Here is a 21,575-nt window from a genome sequence, read left to right as displayed (position 1 = left end):
TTCTCAACCGGTAACAAAACACCCATTCCCATTTCCCGAATCATTGCGCGGGGAAAGAAAACGTCAACACCCATGCACCCTGCAGCTGCCAGCGTCGAAACACGAAATGACTGGCGACGCAGGGACATACCGAAATGACTGGCGACGCAGGGACATACCGAAATGACTGGCGACGCAGGGACACACCGAAATGACTGGCGACGCAGGGACATACCGAAATGACTGGCGACGCAGGGACATACCGAAACGTACGGACAAGCCATTTGTGCGGTCAATCACTCCCACGACACACTGTAGAACTAATGAATTACGTTAACACTTTAAGTTAAAGAATTGCATACAAAGTGGGGAAAACTTAAGTCCCATTGACAAACCGGTTCTTAAGCCTATGGAGACACGCACTCGTGATCAAACAAATTTACCTTCTATGCTGCAAGCCTTCCGCACTCTCACGCGCAGAATGCCACCAGCCGCCCTTCGAACCACCGAGTGCTACGGGCGAGCGGCGGGCTCCTCAGACGCCACGGGCCCGGGCTGCCCACGGCGACGACCGCCCCGACCTTCGGACACAACAAACACGTCACCGCGTAGTGCCCAGCGCGCCGTCCTCGCTCCGTGCCGCGCCTCGCGGCTGTACGGCCCCGGCCGAGGGAGCCAGCTTGTTCAGTGTACACTTGTACGGCACAGCGCCCTCCGGGCACGCCTCCCTGGGCTCGCGTGGCGGCAGGCCTCTGGCGTAGCGGCGCGCGCACCGACTGGCATACCGCCTTCCACGCTCTTGAGACTCCAGCGGTCGGCAGACGAGTGCTTAGTGCCCCTAAATGTCCCCTAGATGGCAGCGTGGGCTGCGTCCTAACGGATGTCTGGGAGATGGGACTTGCCAAACTTTTGACGTGTCGACTCGCATGCGGGGCAAATCTGACCTGGGGTCTCGTGATTTATTTGGCCAACAGAACGTTTGAGATTGAGCTATGTCGTGATTGCTCAAGGTTGTGCGGCCGCTGTGTAGTGAAGACGGTCGATTATTGACTACCCCAGTCTCCGATGTCACTCTTTGAAGGTGACCATTTTTGTTTATGAAGGAACGCAATGCACGTCGTCACGCCTTTTTTATGAAGTGCTGACGATAAATTGTATTACATTAGAGGTGGAATGGTGTTTTGATGGAGCGTAATCAGAGCGTAACAAGGGTTTTGGGCAATTTGGCAGCAAGTTGGGGCGGTGTGACGTCACGCTCACACATGGTTGTCATGCCAGTTTTTTGAAATATTTGAAAACTGGATCCGGATGGCGTTGGTTTCCCTGATGAAAAGCAACACGTTTCACTCCTTTTCGCATCTCTAGCTCGATTAAAAGCCAAACGGATGTTACTTTTTCGAACGTTTCTCCTACCATAGCGTAGCCACGGGGATGGGAGTTCTCGCTTAGCATAACCAGTGCGCAACCGTGGGAGAGGCGTGGAGAATGACCAAATATGCGTAAGATCACTGACAGGCGTCCCTAAGGAAGATTCGCGGGACCAAAGAGGATTCCCCAAGGAAGATTCGCGAGACCAAAGAAGATTTCCCAAGGAAGAGACGCGAGACATCTGACTCTCCGTCTGTACTCATCACTTGACCTCGAATGGCAGCCGGGAGCCCGCACGAGCGTTCGCACACACCCCGAATAGCGGTGCCTGTGCGGACCGCTCTTCGGGGTCCGCACAAGAATCACCTCAGGGTCAGTTCATGGCTGCCTTCCACCATGAATGCAGTAATGCTCCATCATTTACCTCTCTTCTGGATGCCAATTCTGTCGGGATGCTGACTGAGCGCAGGCCGCCAGTGTCGTGTATGAGGTGGTCCTGTGCTGGACACTGCTGGCGGGATACCGGCCGAGCGCAGGCCGTCAGTGTCGTGTATGAGGTGGTCCTGCGCTGGACACTGCTGGCGGGATACCGGCCGAGCGCAGGCCGCCAGTGTCGTGTATGAGGTGGTCCTGTGCTGGACACTGCTGGCGGGATACCGGCCGAGCGCAGGCCGCCAGTGTCGTGTATGAGGTGGTCCCGCGCTGGACACTGCTGGCGGATACCGGCCGAGCGCAGGCCGTCAGTGTCGTGTATGAGGTGGTCCTGTGCTGGACACTGCTGGCGGGATACCGGCCGAGCGCAGGCCGCCAGTGTCGTGTATGAGGTGGTCCTGCGCTGGACACTGCTGGCGGGATACCGGCCGAGCGCAGGCCGCCAGTGTCGTGTATGAGGTGGTCCCGCGCTGGACACTACTGGCGGGATACCGGCCGAGCGCAGGCCGCCGGTGTCGTGTATGAGGTGGTCCTGCGCTGGACACTGCTGGCGGGAGCCGAGCGCAGGCCGCCAGTGTCGTGTATGAGGTGGTCCTGTGCTGGACACTGCTGGCGGGATACCGGCCGAGCGCAGGCCGCCAGTGTCGTGTGTGAGGTGGTCCTGCGCTGGACACTACTGGCGGGATACCGGCCGAGCGCAGGCCGTCAGTGTCGTGTATGAGGTGGTCCTGCGCTGGACACTACTGGCGGGATACCGGCCGAGCGCAGGCCGTCAGTGTCGTGTATGAGGTGGTCCCGCGCTGGACACTGCTGGCGGGATACCGGCCGAGCGCAGGCCGCCAGTGTCGTGTATGAGGTGGTCCTGTGCTGGACACTGCTGGCGGGATATGACACTGCTGGCGGATACGCCGAGCGCAGGCCGTCAGTGTCTGTGTATGAGTGGTCCTGCGCTGGACACGTGACCCGCAGCTCAACGTCGGATATCTCACAGCGGTCGGCCCAACGTACCGACAAGGGCACCAAAGCGAGGGCGGCACGTCTTGCTAAGAGTGGATCTTTTGCAAATTGTGATCGGTTTGACACACGTTCAGCTTGTCGATGATGTGTAATGCCTTTTGTTAACTCCGAAGTCTTCAATACGAACCGCGCTATAGACTGCTAAACCGCGTTTTTGACTACTAAAACGGTCGCATTGTCTGACCCGAGCGATGTGGAAAGGTGACCTGTCAACTGGCCGAAGAGGACGACAGCTGACTGAAGAGGAAAATAAGATCACACAATATCATGTAATATCTCACATCAATCCCCGAGAAAGATTATCTCATGAAATGGATCGGCTTGATGGCACAGCGCAGCTTGAATGGAAGGTTCTGGGCACGCACAAAAGGCTCTGTTTGGTGAGTCTTCCGAACCTTAAGCCATCCACTCAGACCATTTGGCTTCCGTTTGAAAAATACCTTACGTACATGGTAGGCGTTACTACGCTCACGCAACAGCGTTTAAAAAGGCACGCCTATCTATGGCATGGTAAGAGAGACGAAGAAAAGTTGTAGTGGCAGAGCTACTAGGATGAGTTTCTTTTAATAGCAAAGTGGTGTCATCGTGCTAGTTTCAACAAAATTTTCGCGTGGCTACAACACAAACCGTACGCTACTCTCCACACACCTACATGTATGCTGAAATGTATAAATATGTACAGGCTTAGGTCCGCGTCCAACAAACTGAGCCCGTGTTCTGGTTGTTGAGTCTATTTCCGAGCCCCGGGTCCAGACTCTTCAAATTACGCGACTAGGAGTCCAATCACTTCAAGTCCCGGAAGTCCGAGTCTGAGTCTAAGCCCTCAGAGCCTGAGTGAGGGCCAGAGTCTGAGTCCTAGTCTGAGTCTGTGTCGCTATCTTGTCCAAAGTCTTGAGTCTGGCCCCAGTAGTTTTCTGCAGGATCGAACGAGACAGCAAACACCATTGAATGTCTCCAGTACAGGAACTCAGAGCAATATCTTTAGATTTTCAGAAGATATAGTTAAAATCAGTGAAGAGGCTTAGAGCTACTATAAAATACCTACCTTATAGTTGGTACTATTAGTAAAGCATCACCTATTTTGCGGCCGTGTCCAAGTCAGTAAACGTGTAGAAAGTTCGACCTTCGTGTGTATGAACCTTTACCTGTAAATACATGTAAATATCTCAATTTTCTGAAGCACCAAATGCTTCTCCAGAAGAAGTAATTATTCCCTTTGGTGAATGATTTCTGAATGAACCCATTTCAGATCAGGAAGCTTGACCCACCTTTTGGTAAATTATATCACGTGACGGGTGAAGCTGTACTGAGCTTATTTTGTTTAAGAAGGCTGCATCGCAAACCAGCAAAGGCGTTCCGATTGATAAATGAAATGCATTAGTCACTGCTATGCCGCAGCTCTTTTCGACTGCGACATGCTAAATATCCGCACTTTGTAATCAGTGTTTGTTTACACCTTTTGCCGCATCGGTTCCCCTGCTCAGGCAGAAATTATTAAGTATGGATGACAATGGGTTTGAAAATCATGTCAGCCAATGATTGACAGAAGATCAGTCAATGATATCATTGCCGATGCATTTTATCACTGATACATGTCCCGTGCACAGCTGATACAACATGCCCCACGCACAACTGATACAACATGCTTCATACACGGCCGACACAACAGCTGATACAGCATGCTTCAATCACAGCTGATACAACATGCCGCATGCACAGCTGACAAAATATGTCCCATGCACCGCTGATACAACATGCCACATGCACAACTGATGCAACAGCTGATGCAACATGCTCCATGCGCAGCTGATACGACATGCGCCGTTCGGCAGAGCTTAACAACCAGAATGGACGAAGACGCGAAAACAACTGTGTTGTGCGGGCGAATGTCGGGTACAGGTGGCTTACCAGCCTCATGGTGAGGAAAAACGTACCGACCACAACTCGCTGACAGACCTCAACACTGTCCGAAACATGGCTCTTTCCAACATCATAAGTGTGCCAGGGATCGACCGGAAAACGGCCCATTTCAGCTCAAGAATCCATCTCAAGCACAGTAGGATGCGGCTCAAGCTGAGAGAGGCTGGCACATGACAGCTGCACAAGCATGTGGTCCTGTTCATTTTTACTAATATGCAATCAACATGGGTGCACTCTGCAACCTTTATAAAGCTTGGATCCCATTTTCTGAAGTTATACATCAACGCGTGTTCATCGATGCCCTCAAAAATCATTGTCAAGCGTGTTCAGGCGTATAATATCCTATTCTCAAGTAGCTGCAGATATGGAATAGCACTAAAACTCTACAGCACTAGACATAACCTGCAAATTCTCATGAAAGGTGCTTTTCTTACAATTTAGTCGAGCTCATCGGTGCTGGTTGCCAAAGGCGTCCGCTCCATTACCTTATTTTCCGACCCCCTCTTCTTAATGACAAATGGAAACTTTACAGCTGGTTCAGGCTCGCTCGTTCCATGCCGCTTACGGCATCTTTCTTTTATAGCTTTTACAACGCTCTTTGTGCAGAAATTATACCGAGGGCCACCCACAGTTTCTCGACATCTTAAGCGAGGGAAAACCATCAAAAACCCTTCAGCAGCGGCGACAGCTGAGATCAAGCTTCGAACGAGGCTAAGAACGGGCCCATGGGTCGATGCCATCTAGCCCGAGCAGCCCGACAGCGGTCAGCGCCCCAGTCCGGCCCAGACATTGCGTTCAATACGAGCAAATGTCTCTGCAGTCGCCGATCTCAGCTCCAAGGAGCTTTCAGCAACAACAATTAGAATCACTAGGCACCCCACCGGAGCAAGATGTCTGCCTCGAATCAAACGTTCCCAACGGGAGTTCATGCTGAAATGATTCTGTGCAATTGTGGATGATCATGATTTAGAATGAGGTATTATTTATGATCTAGCCTTTTCTGTGATAGTCGAGAGCGAGCATTGGTGTAAAACCCCAAGAAAACATTTTGAGCAGGTATTTGACCTTCTGTAAAAAGAAAATCTAATACAGAACACCACGTAGATCCATTCATTTGGTGTACTGCTGAGAACAGCAGAGAGACAGAGAAGAGAGAGAGAGAGAGAGAGAGAGAGAAGAGAGAGAGAGAGAGAGAGAGGAGAGAGAAGAGAGAGAGAGAGAGAGAGAAGAGAGAGAGAGAGAGAGAGAGAGAGAGAGAACGAGAGAGAGAGAGAGAGAGAGAGAGAGGAGGTATTTTTACACAAACGATGGAGAAATGGAAAATGTTGAAAATGAACTGATCAAATCTGGCTTAAATAATTACAAACCCCTTGGCATTTTGGTATGTTTTGATAGGATGACACGCCAAGCTTGACCCGTTGGTGTGATGCCAAAGATTTGGAGTCCCATGGTGACGAGGTTATAAAATCCTTCTCGAACGCATGCATCATCAGCGGTCAGTTTTGCTGTCTGATTGCTGCTCACAGCGATCCTATTTTGTCTGATTAATTACTGCCTGCGATTTGGTCGAGGTGTTTTGAGACAGACAGAGAGAATGGAGGGAATGGAGATAGGTGTTTTTGATCACCTCGCACACGGCTCCTCGCTTGCTTCTCTTCCACACCCCTCTCTACAGCCGTCTGCGAGCAGGGCGTAGCGGCGGTCCGCCTCATGTAACGCAACGCTGCCCGCGCCGTCTCCGATGTCAAGGCCAGTCAGCTGACTCGTCGACGGCGACGGCCCGCGTCGCCTCGGGAGGCGGGACGCTGGCACGGACCTCTCAGGGTCGCTGGTGCCAGCCGGCGCCGGGCCTGCCGCCGCCCGCGCCGCACGGCATCGTGGGCATGTCACGGCTCAGAGCGGGGTCGGACGTGGCTCGCGCTGCACGAACTGCGGCGCGGTCCGCAGCCGCGGACACCTGCCTTCACAGCGGCCACCGGCGCCTGCCAGCCTTTGGCGACGTTCCCGTAAAAATAGCGTCCTCGCCGCGTGCCAAGCCCTTACACAAAGTAGTGCCAAGGCTAGTGCGGTCGGCCCCGCGCGGTAGCCCGCGCCGCAGTCCGTCCTAATTATACGGACGCGCGCGGGCGCGCCTCCGGTTGTGGCGCTGCAGAATGATGGCGGCGCCTGGGCGCGAGTGAATCCCCGCGGTGTACCGTTGCGCCCCCTCCCGCCCCTCGGCTGCGGCCGGCCATCGTCGCCAGCCGTGCGGATCGCCTGCTGACGCCGGCAGTCGAGCTGCGGATGCCGTCACCAGTGGCGGCGGACACCGCGGGCGGCGGTGGCGCGCGGTGACAGTGACCGAAGAGCAGGCGACGGAGTGATCGCCATGGACCACGAAAACAGTGGTGACGAGAGTGGTGCCTGGGTGAGGTGACTAACCGCTGCTGTGGCGCGCGGCTCTGCCGGCGGGACCCGCCCACCATCCGAAGACCGGTTTTTTTCAGCCCCCGTCTGCTTTCACGGGCGGGAGCCCCGACCGTGTGCAGCAGCTCTTTTCCCAGCACATACCTGTTCCCTCCAACGGGCGAGTGGACCGATCGGCCGGCGCCGGCAATGGAGGACGCGGTGGTGTCGGACAACCGTCCGCTGCCGTTGCGCCAGATCGGCCAGAAGTACTGGCTGCAGGCTCTGCGCGGCCGGGTGCGGTTGGCGCCCGAGCCGGCTGGCCTCTGGCAGCTACAGCGTTACCTATCGGCGCTGCCAGCAGCGCTGCGCGCCGAGATGCTGCACCTGGCGCTGGCGCCGTCCGACGCTGGCGACACGGACACGCGCGACCAGCTGACCAACACGGCGCTGGTGCTGCTCAGCGCCGAGGTGGTCGTCGAGCGCGCCGTCTACCTCAGCTTTCCGCGACCGGGCCAGCCGCCGCCGGCCGACCTGTGCCTCGTGCTACGCCACGGCGACGGCCTGCGCAGCCTCACCGTGTACGTGCCCGAGCCGGGCGCCGAGGCGCAGCGCCTGCTGCGCGAGCTGACGCGCACGTGCGCGCGGCTGGCGCGGCTGCGCCTGCTCGGCGCCACCGACGCGCTGCTGAAGGCGGTCAGCTGGCAGTGCGCGCAGCTGCGCGAGCTAGACGTGAGCGGCTGCCCGGCCGTCACGGACGCCGGGTTGCGCCAGCTGGCGGTGGCGGTGGCGCGCCGCGAGCGGCCGCAGCCGCCGCCGCTGCGCCGGCTGGCGCTGCACAAGACCGACGTGACCGTCGATGGCGTGCTCCACGTGCTGGAGACGCTACCGCTGCTCGAGCACGTCGGCTGCGCGCAGACGATCGCGCTGCTCGAGCAGCTGGACGTGCCGGCGCAGTTCGGGCTGCGCGAGCTGCCCGAGTTCCAGGCGAGCGGCGGCCACCTGCGCAACTTCGCGCGGCTCTGCCCGCAGCTCAGCTCGGTCACGCTCGTCTTCCAGCAGGTGGGCGTGTCACTGCGTGACGTCACGTGCCTGCCGCAGTTGCAGCACCTCACCTTCCGCTGCAAGGACCCGTACTTGCTGACGCAAGAGGAGCTGGCGGCCACGCTCTGGCGGCTGGGCCACCAACTGCGCACGCTCGCCATCTCTGGCGACGTGTACGAGACGCTGGACGTGGCCCTCATCGCCGTCTACTGCCCGCACCTGGAGGTGCTCAAGCTGCCGAGCCTGACGCTGGCCGACGGCGAGGCGGCGCGCGCGCTGACTGCCGCCGGCGCGCCCCTCCTCGGCCGGCTGCACACGTTCGAGTACGACTGCCTGTCGGGCGTAACGGCAGCCTGGGGTCGCGACGTCACGGCCGAGGCGGCGGCGCTGCGAGCCGTGCTGCTGCGCGCCGCCCGCCTCCGCACCGTCCGCTGCCGGCCCTTCCCGCTCGTCGATGATGACCTGGAGGCGATCCTGGCGCAGAACCCGCTCTCCGAGCTGGAGGTTTGTGCGACCGCTGGAGGTTTGTGCGGCCGCTGGAGGTTTGTGCGGTCGCTGGCGGACGCTGTGGTGGCGTTCGTTCGGCGGGGCGCTTGTCCGCTGCGCTCTGCGGCGGCATGTTCGCATGGTTGGGTGTTGGACGCCGAACGGTCCGCGCGCGCCCGATCGGAAAATTGCGACGGTTTGTCTGAAAAAACGTATGCCCTGAACGGGCCGGAGTTAATATTCTTCCTTGAAAACAGGCTGGCAGAAGCGGCTTGTAGCTTGCGACGCTTTCGTGAGAACGTTGGCACATTTCATTAATTTAATATTTGCTTGGAACATGTGCTGGTTAATCATGCATTCGGACGTCCCGCTTCAGGTCAGATGTGACATGTCACACTCGTGGGCGGCTAGACGCGTTGTGGGTTCTGGGACAGCGATTTGTCATTATGATGACGCTGACGATGATGGAGCTGTGCATACAAATCAACGAATTTGCAGAGCATCGGGAGCTGTTCAAAATGTAATCGGTAGGAACATAATTACGGAAAAAGAAGAGAAAAGAGAACACTCGATCAGAATAGCCAGGTGCAGGCGATGCCGAATAGGCTCTATAGCTGAGTCTGTTGTAAAGTCAGAATGGCACACACACGAGGGTATGTCGTCCCAAGATCATCGGCATTACGGTTCCGTCGCTCTGTCGTTGTGACGGCACCATTTCTGTCATTGACGTGATTCATCTGCTCTCTACCAGTGGTGTGATGTCAGCAATATGACAGGTCATCTCTGTTAATGGTGTGACGTTGCCAAGGGCGCAGAAATCGGGAGGAGGGGGGGGGGGGGGGCTGAGCCCCTCCAGTTTCCTGAAAATGTAGCATTGGCTCTATCGTCACCACCGCCGCTACCGGTACTGTCACACCCTCACTGAAGTGGGACTGAAGAAACAATCTCTTCACCAGCAGTGCGACAGGCCGCCTCCGTCAGTAATGCTACTGGATCGTTTCTCCGCCAGTGCTACGAGCGTGCTGTGTCTCTGCGAGTGGTGTAGTGGCATCGTCTCTCTGCCAGTGGCGAAACGGTGCGTCTCCCTGACGGTGCTGTGATGGTAGTTTTGGTTTGGCTTGGTTTGGAATGCCATCAGATCCCTTACCAGTGCATGCCCAAGGGCACAGGAAACCGTAAAGTAAAGCACATAAAGATAAAGCGCCCGTCCCTGCCGCGCCACTTTCGTATACCACGTGGTCCTTGTTACGGGCTTCCCGTCTAGAAACGACCCTGGCATTCGATGACACGTAAAACCCCTATTATTACCATTAAGGTTAAGTCCATAAGCACTAAAACACACACACTTCAACGCAAACCTCACTACACCGCTGACTGCATGCATAATTGCCATCGTTACTTAATGGGCAGAAGCCTGTGGTCCCAACTATCCACACCGCAGTGGGCGCCTGGGAATCCGTAACAGTTTCGGAGCGCGATGGAACAGACCGCCTCCAAATGCCCTCGCCCTAGCAAACTGCGAATGAAGAAGAATCTTATTGCGGAGCTGCCGAGGGGAAACAGCCAGATGTATCTTCTCTAGAAGAACAGACGGTTCGACGATGAACGTTAGCGATGAACATGAAACATGCTGCTCCCACTAGGCCGTCAGTGCACCCGCTTCCACCGAACAATAAACGAGACGTGAACATTTGTTCAAACGCCCGTCACGCGACACGGACCAAATAGCCGCTTTAGGAACTTGTGGCATCGATCCTGCTAATGTATGTGCCAGGGCCTCCATTCCAGCCATTGCTGTAGAATTTGAAAGTAGATCGCATATTCGCACATCAGATACTTACAACGGTTGTCACATCACACTCAAAGCGAGGCAATACTAGTGGGGTGACCTTATCGTCTTTGTGCCAGCGGTGTGATAGTGACATCCTTCTGTCATTAATATTCCGGTAGTGTCTCTCTACCGGTCAAGAGCAACGGTGTCGCCCCTCGGCCAGTGATGTAACAGTACTGCCTCTGCCAGTCGTATGACGGTACCGTTTCTCTGTCAGTAATGTGATGGTATCGTCTCTCCGCCAGTATTGTCACGGCACCGTCTTTCAGCCAATGGTGTGACGGTGACAACTTTCCAGCATCATGACAGAAATGTATTGGGCTGCCAGTTGTGCGACAGTGTTATTTTTTGTCAGTGATGTGACAGTTGCGTCTCTCTGACATACTGTCTTTCTGCCAGTTGCGTAGTTGGCAGAAAAATACATCTGCAGTGGTGAAACAATACCTTCCCGCCGCCGCCTCTCTGCCAGCGACGTAACAGTACCCTACTGCCGCCGCCTGTCTGCCGGCGGTGTGACAGGACCTTGCTGCCGCCGCCTGTCTGCCGGTGGTGTGACAGGACCTTGCTGCCGCCGCCTGTCTGCCGGCGGTGTGACAGGACCTTGCTGCCGCCGCTTGTCTGCCGGCGGTGTGACAGGACCTTGCTGCCGCCGCCTGTCTGCCGGCGGTGTGACAGGACCTTGCTGCCGCCGCTTGTCTGCTGGCGGTGTGACAGGACCTTGCTGCCGCCGCCTGTCTGCCGGCGGTGTGACAGGACCTTGCTGCCGCCGCTTGTCTGCCGGTGGTGTGACAGGACCTTGCTGCCGCCGCTTGTCTGCCGGCGGTGTGACAGGACCTCGCTGCGCCGCCTGTCTGCCGGTGGTGTGACAGGACCTTGCTGCGCCGCCTGTCTGCCGGCGGTGTGACAGGACCTTGCTGCCGCCGCTTGTCTGCCGGTGGTGTGACAGGACCTTGCTGCCGCCGCCTGTCTGCCGGCGGTGTGACAGGACCTTGCTGCCGCCGGCTGTCTGCCAGCGGTGTGACAGGACCTTGCTGCCGCCGCTTGTCTGCCGGTGGTGTGACAGGACTGTGCTGCTGCCGCTTGTCTGCCGGTGGTGTGACAGGACCTTGCTGCGCCGCCTGTCTGCCGGTGGTGTGACAGGACCTCGCTGCCGCCGCCTGTCTGCCGGTGGTGTGACAGGACCTTGCTGCCGCCGCCTGTCTGCCGGTGGTGTGACAGGACCGTGCTGCCGCCGCCTGTCTGCCGGCGGTGTGACAGGACCGTGCTGCCGCCGCTTGTCTGCCGGTGGTGTGACAGGACCTTGCTGCCGCCGCCTGTCTGCCGGTGGTGTGACAGGACCGTGCTGCTGCCGCTTGTCTGCCGGTGGTGTGACAAGACCGTGCCGCCGCCGCTTGTCTGCCGGTGGTGTGACAGGACCGTGCTGCGCCGCCTGTCTGCCGGTGGTGTGACAGGACCGTGCTGCGCCGCCTGTCTGCCGGCGGTGTGACAGGACCTTGCTGCCGCCGCCTGTCTGCCGGTGGTGTGACAGGACCTCGCTGCCGCCGCCTGTCTGCCGGTGGTGTGACAGGACCGTGCTGCGCCGCCTATCTGCCGGCGGTGTGACAGGACCTTGCTGCCGCCGCCTGTCTGCCGGTGGTGTGACATGACCTTGCTGCGCCGCCTGTCTGCCAGTGGTCTGTCTACCAGTGTTCCTATCCGCCAGCGTCACACCACCAGTCGTAAATCGCATCGCTGTATGTCGGCAGGTGCTTGAGATCGGTCCCGCCCAGCTGGGTCTGCGCGGCGCCAGTCTGCTGCTGCGCCGCTGTGTCTCGCTCTGCCGGCTGGGCCGGGTCAAGACCTGGCACGGCATCGGCCTGCTCGACATCGTCGCTCTGAGGGCGCTGGGCCGCGCGCTCAGCCGAGCCACGCAGGTCCGCATCCTGTGACGCCAGCCCACCGGCCGCCGGGGCAGGTCCGCATCCTGTGACGCCGGCCGGGGCAGGTCCGCATCCTGTGACGCCGGCGGGGAGGCGGCGAAGGACCGCCACCGGCGCCTGCGGCTGTCTCGGCAGTTGGCTCGACAGGCTCCGCGGTCAGGTCACAGTTGGCTCGACAGGCTCCGCGGTCAGGTTACAGCTGGCGCCCGCCAGACGCCGCCAGATCGCTATCTTCGGGGCTGATGGAATGGACGCCGCCGATCCGCTGCTTTTGGACGCGTGGCATGCTGGCGCACCGGAGGTGCGCTCAGGGGGGCGTAAATGAGTACACTCTGTGCATTGAAGATGTGCGCAGGCGCATATGATGTCTGCCAATGCCTTTTTAGTAGACCTATAGCAGGTTCTTCTGATAGGCGTGACCTCTAAGCCTTAGAAGACGCAATCAAAGGCAATAACTATATTTTGTTACCACCCTTGTTACGTCGTGCAATACCGACCACGGATCTACGTATATTTTCGTCAGTGAACTCTGCAGGCAGAGAAAGGTCGTGGCGGCAGTAAATGATTACGCTATTTATAGCTGGCTTGTCTATCGTCAATCACTGACGTCCTTACGGGTCCGTGTTTGTCGTCGTTAACTCTGAAATTGGGCCCGAGGCCAATTGCGCGCACTAGATGCGCCGTTTTGTATTTTCGAGATGATTACGATAGTTTTTAGTGATTATGATTGCTTTTTGGATAGTCCGAGTCGTCATTGGCAATGCCGCCAGCTGACGACCTGCGCTGTTATTGTTGCGGAGGGCCTCCGTCCCAGAGGAGTGCTCACGGAGCACAGTGGAACACCGCCGACAGGTCGAATCAGCTGCCTGACTGGCCGTCCTGTCTTGTCAATTTGCCTGGCGCTGCGAGAAGTGAACGAGTGCGACGCAGACGTGCATGACCGTCATCTGCGTCGTGACAGGCTTGTCATGGTCGTTCTTCCGACTAGTCATCGATATTTTTAACGAGTGTTGGGTACTGTGTGGTTAAAATGTGCGACAAGCACTTTGAAATACATTTTGTCAGCTCATTACGACCTGGAGATTGCAGGGCTGGATATGAACGTCACCCACCCGTCCCATCCGTTTATCGTGTGTTCTGCTACATCTGGATGGGCAAGATGGCCACCGCCGATGCAAACGCCAGGCGACGGGAATAATATTTGCTCAGTTTCGATTCTTCGTTGTTGGCCTTTGAGCTCTAAAGTCACTCGGATGAAGGCATGCGTATGGTATGGAATGCACTTGTCGGTTAGATTCATGGATTGCAATGTCAAGCTGCAAGTTGCAGAAATTAAGGTATTCAGCTAATTTTCGTTGACTACAGACATGTTTGATTTCCAAATTGGGGAAACTCTAACTAGGAGCGACTGAAGGTCGATTTCTGTGGTCGCGTGTTGGTATGTCAGGTGGTGATAACCCGACAGAACACGTCATCATCTTTTCGTGGAACCGATGCTTCGCTTGCAGTATATAATTCTTAACACCAGATACTACGTTAGCATGTTAATGTGACAATCCCCACCAGAAACCACCAAATTCCCCCCCCCCCGCCCCGCAGCAAACAGATACTCTTCTCACCCCAAACCTGTGAAAACGTTGTTTTGCCAGCAGCTCACATCCGACCAGATCCGCGACTGCGTAATGCCCTTCTGACAGAGACTGTGATGAGTATTGTTTGTGGGGAGGCAGTAACTCGTTGATAAAAAAAGAAGAAACCGAAAGTGACGAAACGGTTTTTTTCTCTAAAAAATGCCGCATAAGCTTCCATTCCGTCTGCTGGACTTTGGTGAGCGAAAATGGCTGCCAAGATTTGGATAAGGGTATCACCAATAAATGCCCTTCATGCTTGCGACGATTCCGGTGGATTTTGTCTGGGACGTTGGATTTAGTTGGATTTCGACTGAACCGATCAGGTTCAGTTGAATGCACTGTTGCGATGGCAAGCACGATAAAGCAAATCGTGCAATATACAGGTAATCCGGCGTATCTGACTGGCGGACTCACCCAGGAAAAGACGTGCTGCAATGCTTACAAGCCGAAGACAAAATGCTGATTCGTTCAAAACCCATTTGTCTGGGCTATGAGTGCAAAGAACTGTTGCAAGTTGCGAGTCCTGATGGTGAAAATTAAAAACCCTCAATGCATCAAAATGCTATGGCCTAACGGCTCTATCAAGCAAGCCTAAATTATGTTGAGAAAACCTGATGTACCGAAGATGCGCTCATGCTTTGGATCCACGCGAACACTAATGTAAGAAAATGCTTCAAAATAGTCAATAATTTAAGCTCACATATTACATATTACCCGATACACGGTTCTACGCCGAAGACTGCAAGGAGCACAGTTGGCTTAACCGAAAGGTTAAGACGGCATATACCAAGCATCTGGTTAGAAAATTACTTCCCGCGACTGTCAGGCATCACGGACATTGCACGAGCATTGCGAACATTCCAGCCAATCAGGTTCCCACATCCGAACATCCAATACGCGGTGCTGTGCCGAAGGCCACCCGAAACACCGAGTCTGCGTTCCATTATCTAGTGTGAGGACAGCAAAAATCTTACCAGCGTGCACCAGTGTTTTTCACAGGTGCTGGAACCACTGGGAACCTATTTCTTTAAGTGCACAACCTAAACAGCGTTGTTAAAACTGAACCCTGAAGACGATCTGTGAGTTTAGCCTCGAAAGAGATTACAGACACGCGGCGAATCCAGCGTCTCGAGATCGGCTCTGTCTTTCGCTGCTGTTAATTTCTGCTGTAAAATTGGTATTTGTTGCACTATGCTTCCTGCCGCGTGTCTGCCTATCACATGTCTTCCTAGTGGTGTACGTGTTCTCGGTAAACGGTCGCCTTCAAAGCGTTCGTGCAGCTGGTCACGAAAGCGACGTTTTGTTTTACGTCATTTTGTTTGAAGAATGCTACGTTGGGTTAAGCTGAATAAATCCATTGGAGACGTACGTGTGCGGAGAGCGTACGTCCCGCTAGGGGATTGCATGGTCGACTGGCTCGCGATGATGGAGCATAGCGCAAACAAGAAAGCATAACGCAAGGCAGTATGGATGCCAAGATATTTGAACATTCGTACTTGTCGTCAGAGGCTGACACATGAACGCCAACGGGGTGCCGGTAGTGTAGTGGTTAGCGCGTCTGCGTTGGTAGCCCATACCCCGCGGTGCCCGCCCTTCCTGCCAGGGTGAGAGACAGGCAACGCCATTTATCCTCAGCAGTTGAGTGCGTCGTAAAGCCCCAATGACACACACACAAATGGCACACATAAACGCCAACATTGGGATTTGGTTTGAACAAATTTGTCATGTTATGTACGCTTAGACATACACTTTGGTCGTTGTGACGAAAACTGGCTGGCAAGTCCTGTCTATCGTTATACATCCTACGGGTCCTCGAGACTGTTCGGCTTAGCCATTCGGGCAGCCTCGGTACAACACCATGTATGAGGTGTTACGCGTTTGAAAGCCTAAGTGGCTGTTACGTTGATCCCATGTTAGAGTGATGTTTGTGGTGCCTGATGTTCGTGGTACGTCATTGTTTAATTTGCGCGCGGCATGGCTCATCAAAACCTTTCGGCTTAACCACGTAGGTTTCGTGCGATCCTTAGCGTTGCCATTTATTGAGGAGCAATGTTGGTTTATTTGCTTACATGGTTCACTCGCGATCATGACCACGGCTCCCAAACGACGAGTTTTGTCAATAAGAACTAGTGCGTGCTTCATAACGCAGTTTAACTAGTACCTCCTATTATATTGGGGGTCATTTATCTTCGGCATAAAAACTACCCACTCATAACGACGCTAAAAAGTCAGCAGCTCAACGGATTGCTTGCCCATTTTACATAAGACGCAATTATTCGAGGGGATATGGTCACGTGGAACGTATTTAACTGAGCCAAAGGCGCATGGAACATGTGTATCATGGACATTGTGACCTGTAGGTCAACAATCAATTTCATGATTGCTATGGCGCTAAAAATCTTCCCGATGGAATGGTATGCTTAAGCACTCATGGACTGGAAAGGTGACTTTGAAGCGTGCCAGTAAGGCAGCACCTCTCAAAAAGGGGTGTACTCGACCCCGCCTCTCCGTGGTTTGTCCTTAATGTGCCATGTGATAAACTGCCACATTCGCCAACACACGTGTGTCACCAAGATGATAGTTACTGCGGGTTTGTTTTGTGCAGGTTGGATTGACATGATATATTGCCTTGATGTCGAAAAAGTGCATTACATGAAATATCATGGCGTGGTAACCGATGATCTTATAGACAACATGGGTGCTCCCCCAGCCTTATTATCTTGGTTGCAACCACATTTTTGTTTTGTCTGGGTGACGCGGACCAAAACGTAGACAGACAGACAAAACTTCAATGTAGCTGTTGCAAACTGCATACGATCCTTAACTTAAGGCATACATACTCCCAGAAAACCAGTGATGCGAAGTCTAGAAATTAGGGTTGCTTCTTACAGGCGCCCCAACGTTGCAGAGAATGACGACAAGCAGTGTTGCATGACCAAGCCCATGTCCATGGACATAAACCCGCTTCAAATGTTGCTGGTGTTTCGTTCTGTTCTAGTGTCACCTGTTACAGACAAAACGCAGAAAGTCCAGCCTACTCGAAAGACGGTTGAATTCGGACCCGACGCCAATGCCCAATGGCAACCTGGTGCAGGCTGCCTTGCCGGGCTTCATGGCCCACCCCTATCTTGCGGGAGGAACACTGACAATTGGACTCGAGGCGCCGCATCACACGTGTTGCTAATGTTCACCAGTTCCAGTGCAGACCCTCAGCACCATTTTTCATCGGCCTATGTGGTGCATACCTACACTGGGAACTCGCATTACGAGCTGCACTTGCAGATAATGGTGACTGATAACAGCTGCGTGGGACCAAGCAGCGAGGTGTTGTCAAGAAGTGCTGTGAGACAGGCATAACGATATCAACCCCCAAGGGCTCAGTCACTCCAGCATCAATCACTTCTATCACTCAAATCACAAATACGCTCACAGGTACATGGACAATGGTTCCGTTCATGGAGTTCAAATCTATGTGCACGAGAAGGTGAATACAAAAATATGGTAAGCGGGCATTACAAAAGCCCATGCAGTGACGCAAGTAGACTGCACGAACGAAACAAATCATCTTTGACCCCTGCTTTCGTAAGCAGGAAGCCAGACGTTGCAATGCGCTCGTATTTCTCGGCATTTACGGCAATATTGCATCATGCTGTTTTGTCCTTGGTGCATAAAGGATGTGGTAGCAATTAACGTAGCGGGTAATGCCGCATCCGAGACAAATATGGCCAAATATCGACCAAGCTCAATCAGACTTCACGTTTAGTGTATGTTGTACTGATGAGATCTCTTTGTGTAGATCTCTTTGTAGCAAAGTGGGTGTCCGGTAGGAGTGATTAAAGGGGCCCAGTGAACATATATTTGGGCCTGTTCAGCTTTAAGGTGTACAAGATGATGTCCCTTGTGAATAAGTTTCTGGACTGGGTAAAAAGTTTGTTTTGGAAGGAAGAAATGGAACTCACGTTGGTGGGGCTGCAGCATTCTGGCAAAACGACCTTCGTGAATGTTATTGCAGTAAGTGAAGCTTGTTGTGTTCTGAATAATATGACTTCAGGTAGTTTTTGAAGGCTGGCTTGAACTCTTGTTAGTCTGAATCACGGACTGGTGTTGTGGTCATGGTTGCTGACTGATTTACAATTGATCTGTGACTGACTCTCTGGCTAAGACCAGTGGCTAAATGTAGCGACAATTTGGAGATATATTTTTTGTTGAGCTATGTTTTCCTATTCAAGTTTTAAAGTTATTGCCATGTTGCAAAACCCAAATCATCATGATCATCATCACCAGTCTATGATATGTAACCTTCTGGACTTATGTGTTTGAATGTGCAGTCTGAAGTCCGTGGACGTATGTGGACATGGCTTACTTTCCTTTAGCCATTGCACCTTCCTAGGGATATCCATCTTGCAATCAGTGCTGCTGTTTGTTGACCAACAAACCAAGCCACAACCTTCAATGATAGCTGGATTTTAAGTGATGAAAGGAGTGATGTAATGTAGTTTATGTAGAACTGCCAACATCCCACAACATTCCACTGCCAGTATACTGTGGACATATGGTGATTGTATGAATAATGAGATAAGACTCATAACCCAAACCAAGAAATGAATGTTTACCATGCAGGCAAGTGCTTGCAAGAAAGGCAGCAATAATTTGCAAGTGGGTTAATAAAAGTATTCAAATTAATGTTGTTTATTAAAGCAAAACATGTATTCCTAGACTGCTTTCAGAAAAAAAATATATTGGCCTAACTTACTGTGCATAATGGACAACACTTCTTTCGGGACCAGGTTAGAGCTCACCTTATATTATGGCTTCTGTCTCATTTTCAGGCTAATGGCAGTGCTAATGGTATCAGACCTTGTGTAATATTAGTTGTACACATCAGGCCAGCAACCATAGCAAACTAAACCATAACAGAAAATTAGTGATATAGCCTTTGGATCTAGAATATGCATGAGTTAACTGGCCAAGAGCTTAGTAGTATAGATTTTGGCCAATTTATCAGTTGGCAAAGTTACATGCATTTTACACAATGGTATAGGAAGTTCTGTCCAAATAAACCACACTTTAAGACATAGTAATGACTACAAATCAAGACATGAATGTAGAACAAGCCTGTACTTGCTTCACATAAGCAGCTGTTAGTTGCTGCCTCAGAGAAGATAACTCCTCAGTATATCTTTTCCACTACTTGGGTATTAGTTTGGCATATATACCCTTAATTTCTAAGTGTTCCATGCCATACAGTCTTCAATTAGTTCTCTGTAGCTTGCAAAATCAACAGTTATCCATACAAAAATCAAAACAACCACAAATTAAGTACAGCATATTATACACTTCATTGACCATTGTCAAACCAAAGGCTGAATCATCCAGTCCATTTAATCTAAGTCCAAGGCTAAATCTTTTAATGCCGCTTATGAGGTAGTAATAAGAGAGCTTGCATCTCAAGCCATGTAGCAACCATTTCTAGCCTGTGGTGGATTAAAAAATGGGGCTGATTGCCAGCAGAATCCATTTCTGTGGGTGATCATGCTTTGTTTGCATCCCTCAGTCCGGCCAGTTCAATGAAGACATGATCCCAACAGTGGGGTTCAATATGCGCAAGATCTCGAAGGGCAACGTGACAATCAAGCTGTGGGACATCGGCGGACAGCCGCGCTTCCGGTCGATGTGGGAGCGCTACTGCCGAGGCGTGAACGCCATCGTGTGAGTCCCTCTAGTGGGCCTCAGCAGGCCAGCCAACCACACAGGCCATGTGGAACAGCACCGTAGTGCGCGGCGCTGAATGCACAGGTTTCCAAGTCTGGCCGATGTTGATACTGTAAGGATGAGACTCTGTTTGTGGGGATGCCTGTGCCACCATTTGAGAAAGAGAATTCACTTCACCTTAGCACAGGTTTGACTAAGTGGTCAGAACACTTAATGTCGCGTTTTTTTTGGCAGGTACTTTGTCCTCGACACTGATCTATGTACCATTTGACTTGAAACCTATCCTATGAATCAGGCTACACTAATAATATATTGGATCAGACATCAGCTCTGACATGGACACTGACTGGACGGTCTCTTCACTTCAGCCTCTGAGTTAAGCTGTATGACAGCGGTCGGAGCACTCGGACTGGGCAATGCGCGTAACGGAATGCAAATGCCACCCTACATGTTCACATGATAAGTTCGTTCCGTAACCAGACGCGATACAAAATGACCACATCCGCCGCAGCACTTAAAAGCGGCGATCCATCGTCACCATCGCTTTCGCTCTTGCCAGCTACATGGTGGATGCCGCTGATCTGGACAAGCTGGAGGCCTCCAGGAACGAGCTGCACAACCTGCTGGACAAGCCGCAGCTGGCCGGCCTGCCCGTGCTGGTGCTGGGCAACAAGCGTGACCTGCCAAACGCGCTGGACGAGAAGGGCCTCATCGAACGCATGTGAGCCAGCTGTCTACTCAGCCGGCCGTCCCTCAACCCCCCCCCCCCCCCCTCTCGGGTGATGCTGCCGTGCAGGCTGAGCCCGAGCAGAACGGGAGTAACAGTTTGTTGGACATGGGATGGGGATATGTGTCCCTTCTCCTTAATTTAAGTAGAGGGAAGAGCGGTGATAAGATCAAGCATTATTTTGAAGTTGCATATTACCCAACCCTGATAAATGATTTCCCACTTAATACAGTTATGCCACTGGACCACATGATTACATGGGCTGGTCATGATAATGGGTGGGAGATGGTACATTCCCCTGATCTACGGCTTGTTGAATCTATGCTGTTGTTTTCAGGAACCTATCGGCAGTCCAAGACCGGGAGATATGCTGTTACTCCATCTCCTGCAAGGAGAAAGACAACATAGACATCACGCTGCAGTGGCTGATTGCCAAGTCAAAGTCGGGCGGCCGTTAGATTCGGCCTCCGCGGCGCGTGTGCGGCCTCGGCTGACGCTGTCGCTGCAGCTCGGCAGCTCGACCGACGCTGTCGCTGCAGCTCGGTAGCCCGGCCGACGCTGTCGCTGCGGCTCGGCAGCCCGGCCGACGTTGTCGCTGCAGCTCGGCAGCCCGGCCGACGCTGTCGCTGCAGCTCGGCAGCCCGGCCGACGCTGTCGCTGCAGCTCGGCAGCTCGACCGACGCTGGACCGGCAGACGTTCTCCAGGCTAGAGACGATGACTCCGGCGGCGGCCAGCCGGCGACCGGGCGGCACAGTGGCCTGTCGGGGGCTCTCCGGGCCGCTAGAGACCATGTGTCCGCAGCTGCTGACTGCGACCTGTGATCGCGAGGACTTGGCGCGCTCGCTTCCAGCGTGGCTCTGCCGGGCTGCCGCCAGTGCTGTCCCGCCGGGGGGAGGCCGCCGCCCCGTCAGAGGTGGCGCGAGCATGGCCGGGCCGTGGAGCGCGGCTGGACGCGCTTTGTGGGATATTGCCGCCGTGTTTACCGCTTCGTGGACAGGTGCCAGACATTCCACCCATATCGTGCCCGGGGACGGTTACCGCCTGTTTGCGTGGCCTTTGGGAACGCTCGCGCCGGTGCGTTCGCTTGCAAGTGATCGGGCCGGCGGCGGTGCGATCTTTGGGA

General features: G+C 53.9%; 1 protein-coding gene across 1 annotated transcript; it reads left to right on the top strand.

Annotated features, from left to right (window-relative positions):
* The first annotated feature begins 17,789 nt into the window (after positions 1-17,789).
* Positions 17,790-21,026, top strand: LOC119113124 (ADP-ribosylation factor-like protein 8). Its single transcript, XM_037237464.1, has 4 exons — positions 17,790-18,023; positions 19,567-19,721; positions 20,284-20,445; positions 20,789-21,026. Exons 1-4 carry the CDS (start codon positions 17,901-17,903, stop codon positions 20,907-20,909), a joined length of 561 nt encoding a protein of 186 aa, XP_037093359.1. The 5' UTR covers positions 17,790-17,900; the 3' UTR covers positions 20,910-21,026.
* Positions 21,027-21,575: the final 549 nt, after the last annotated feature.

The sequence above is a fragment of the Pollicipes pollicipes genome, unplaced genomic scaffold (genome assembly GCF_011947565.3).
Source record: "Pollicipes pollicipes isolate AB1234 unplaced genomic scaffold, Ppol_2.1 Scaffold_7261;HRSCAF=8764_pilon_pilon_pilon, whole genome shotgun sequence".
Classification (NCBI taxonomy): domain Eukaryota; kingdom Metazoa; phylum Arthropoda; class Thecostraca; order Pollicipedomorpha; family Pollicipedidae; genus Pollicipes; species Pollicipes pollicipes.
The sequence above is the reverse complement of the archived record's forward strand: the minus strand, read 5'-3'. Positions and strand labels throughout refer to the sequence as shown.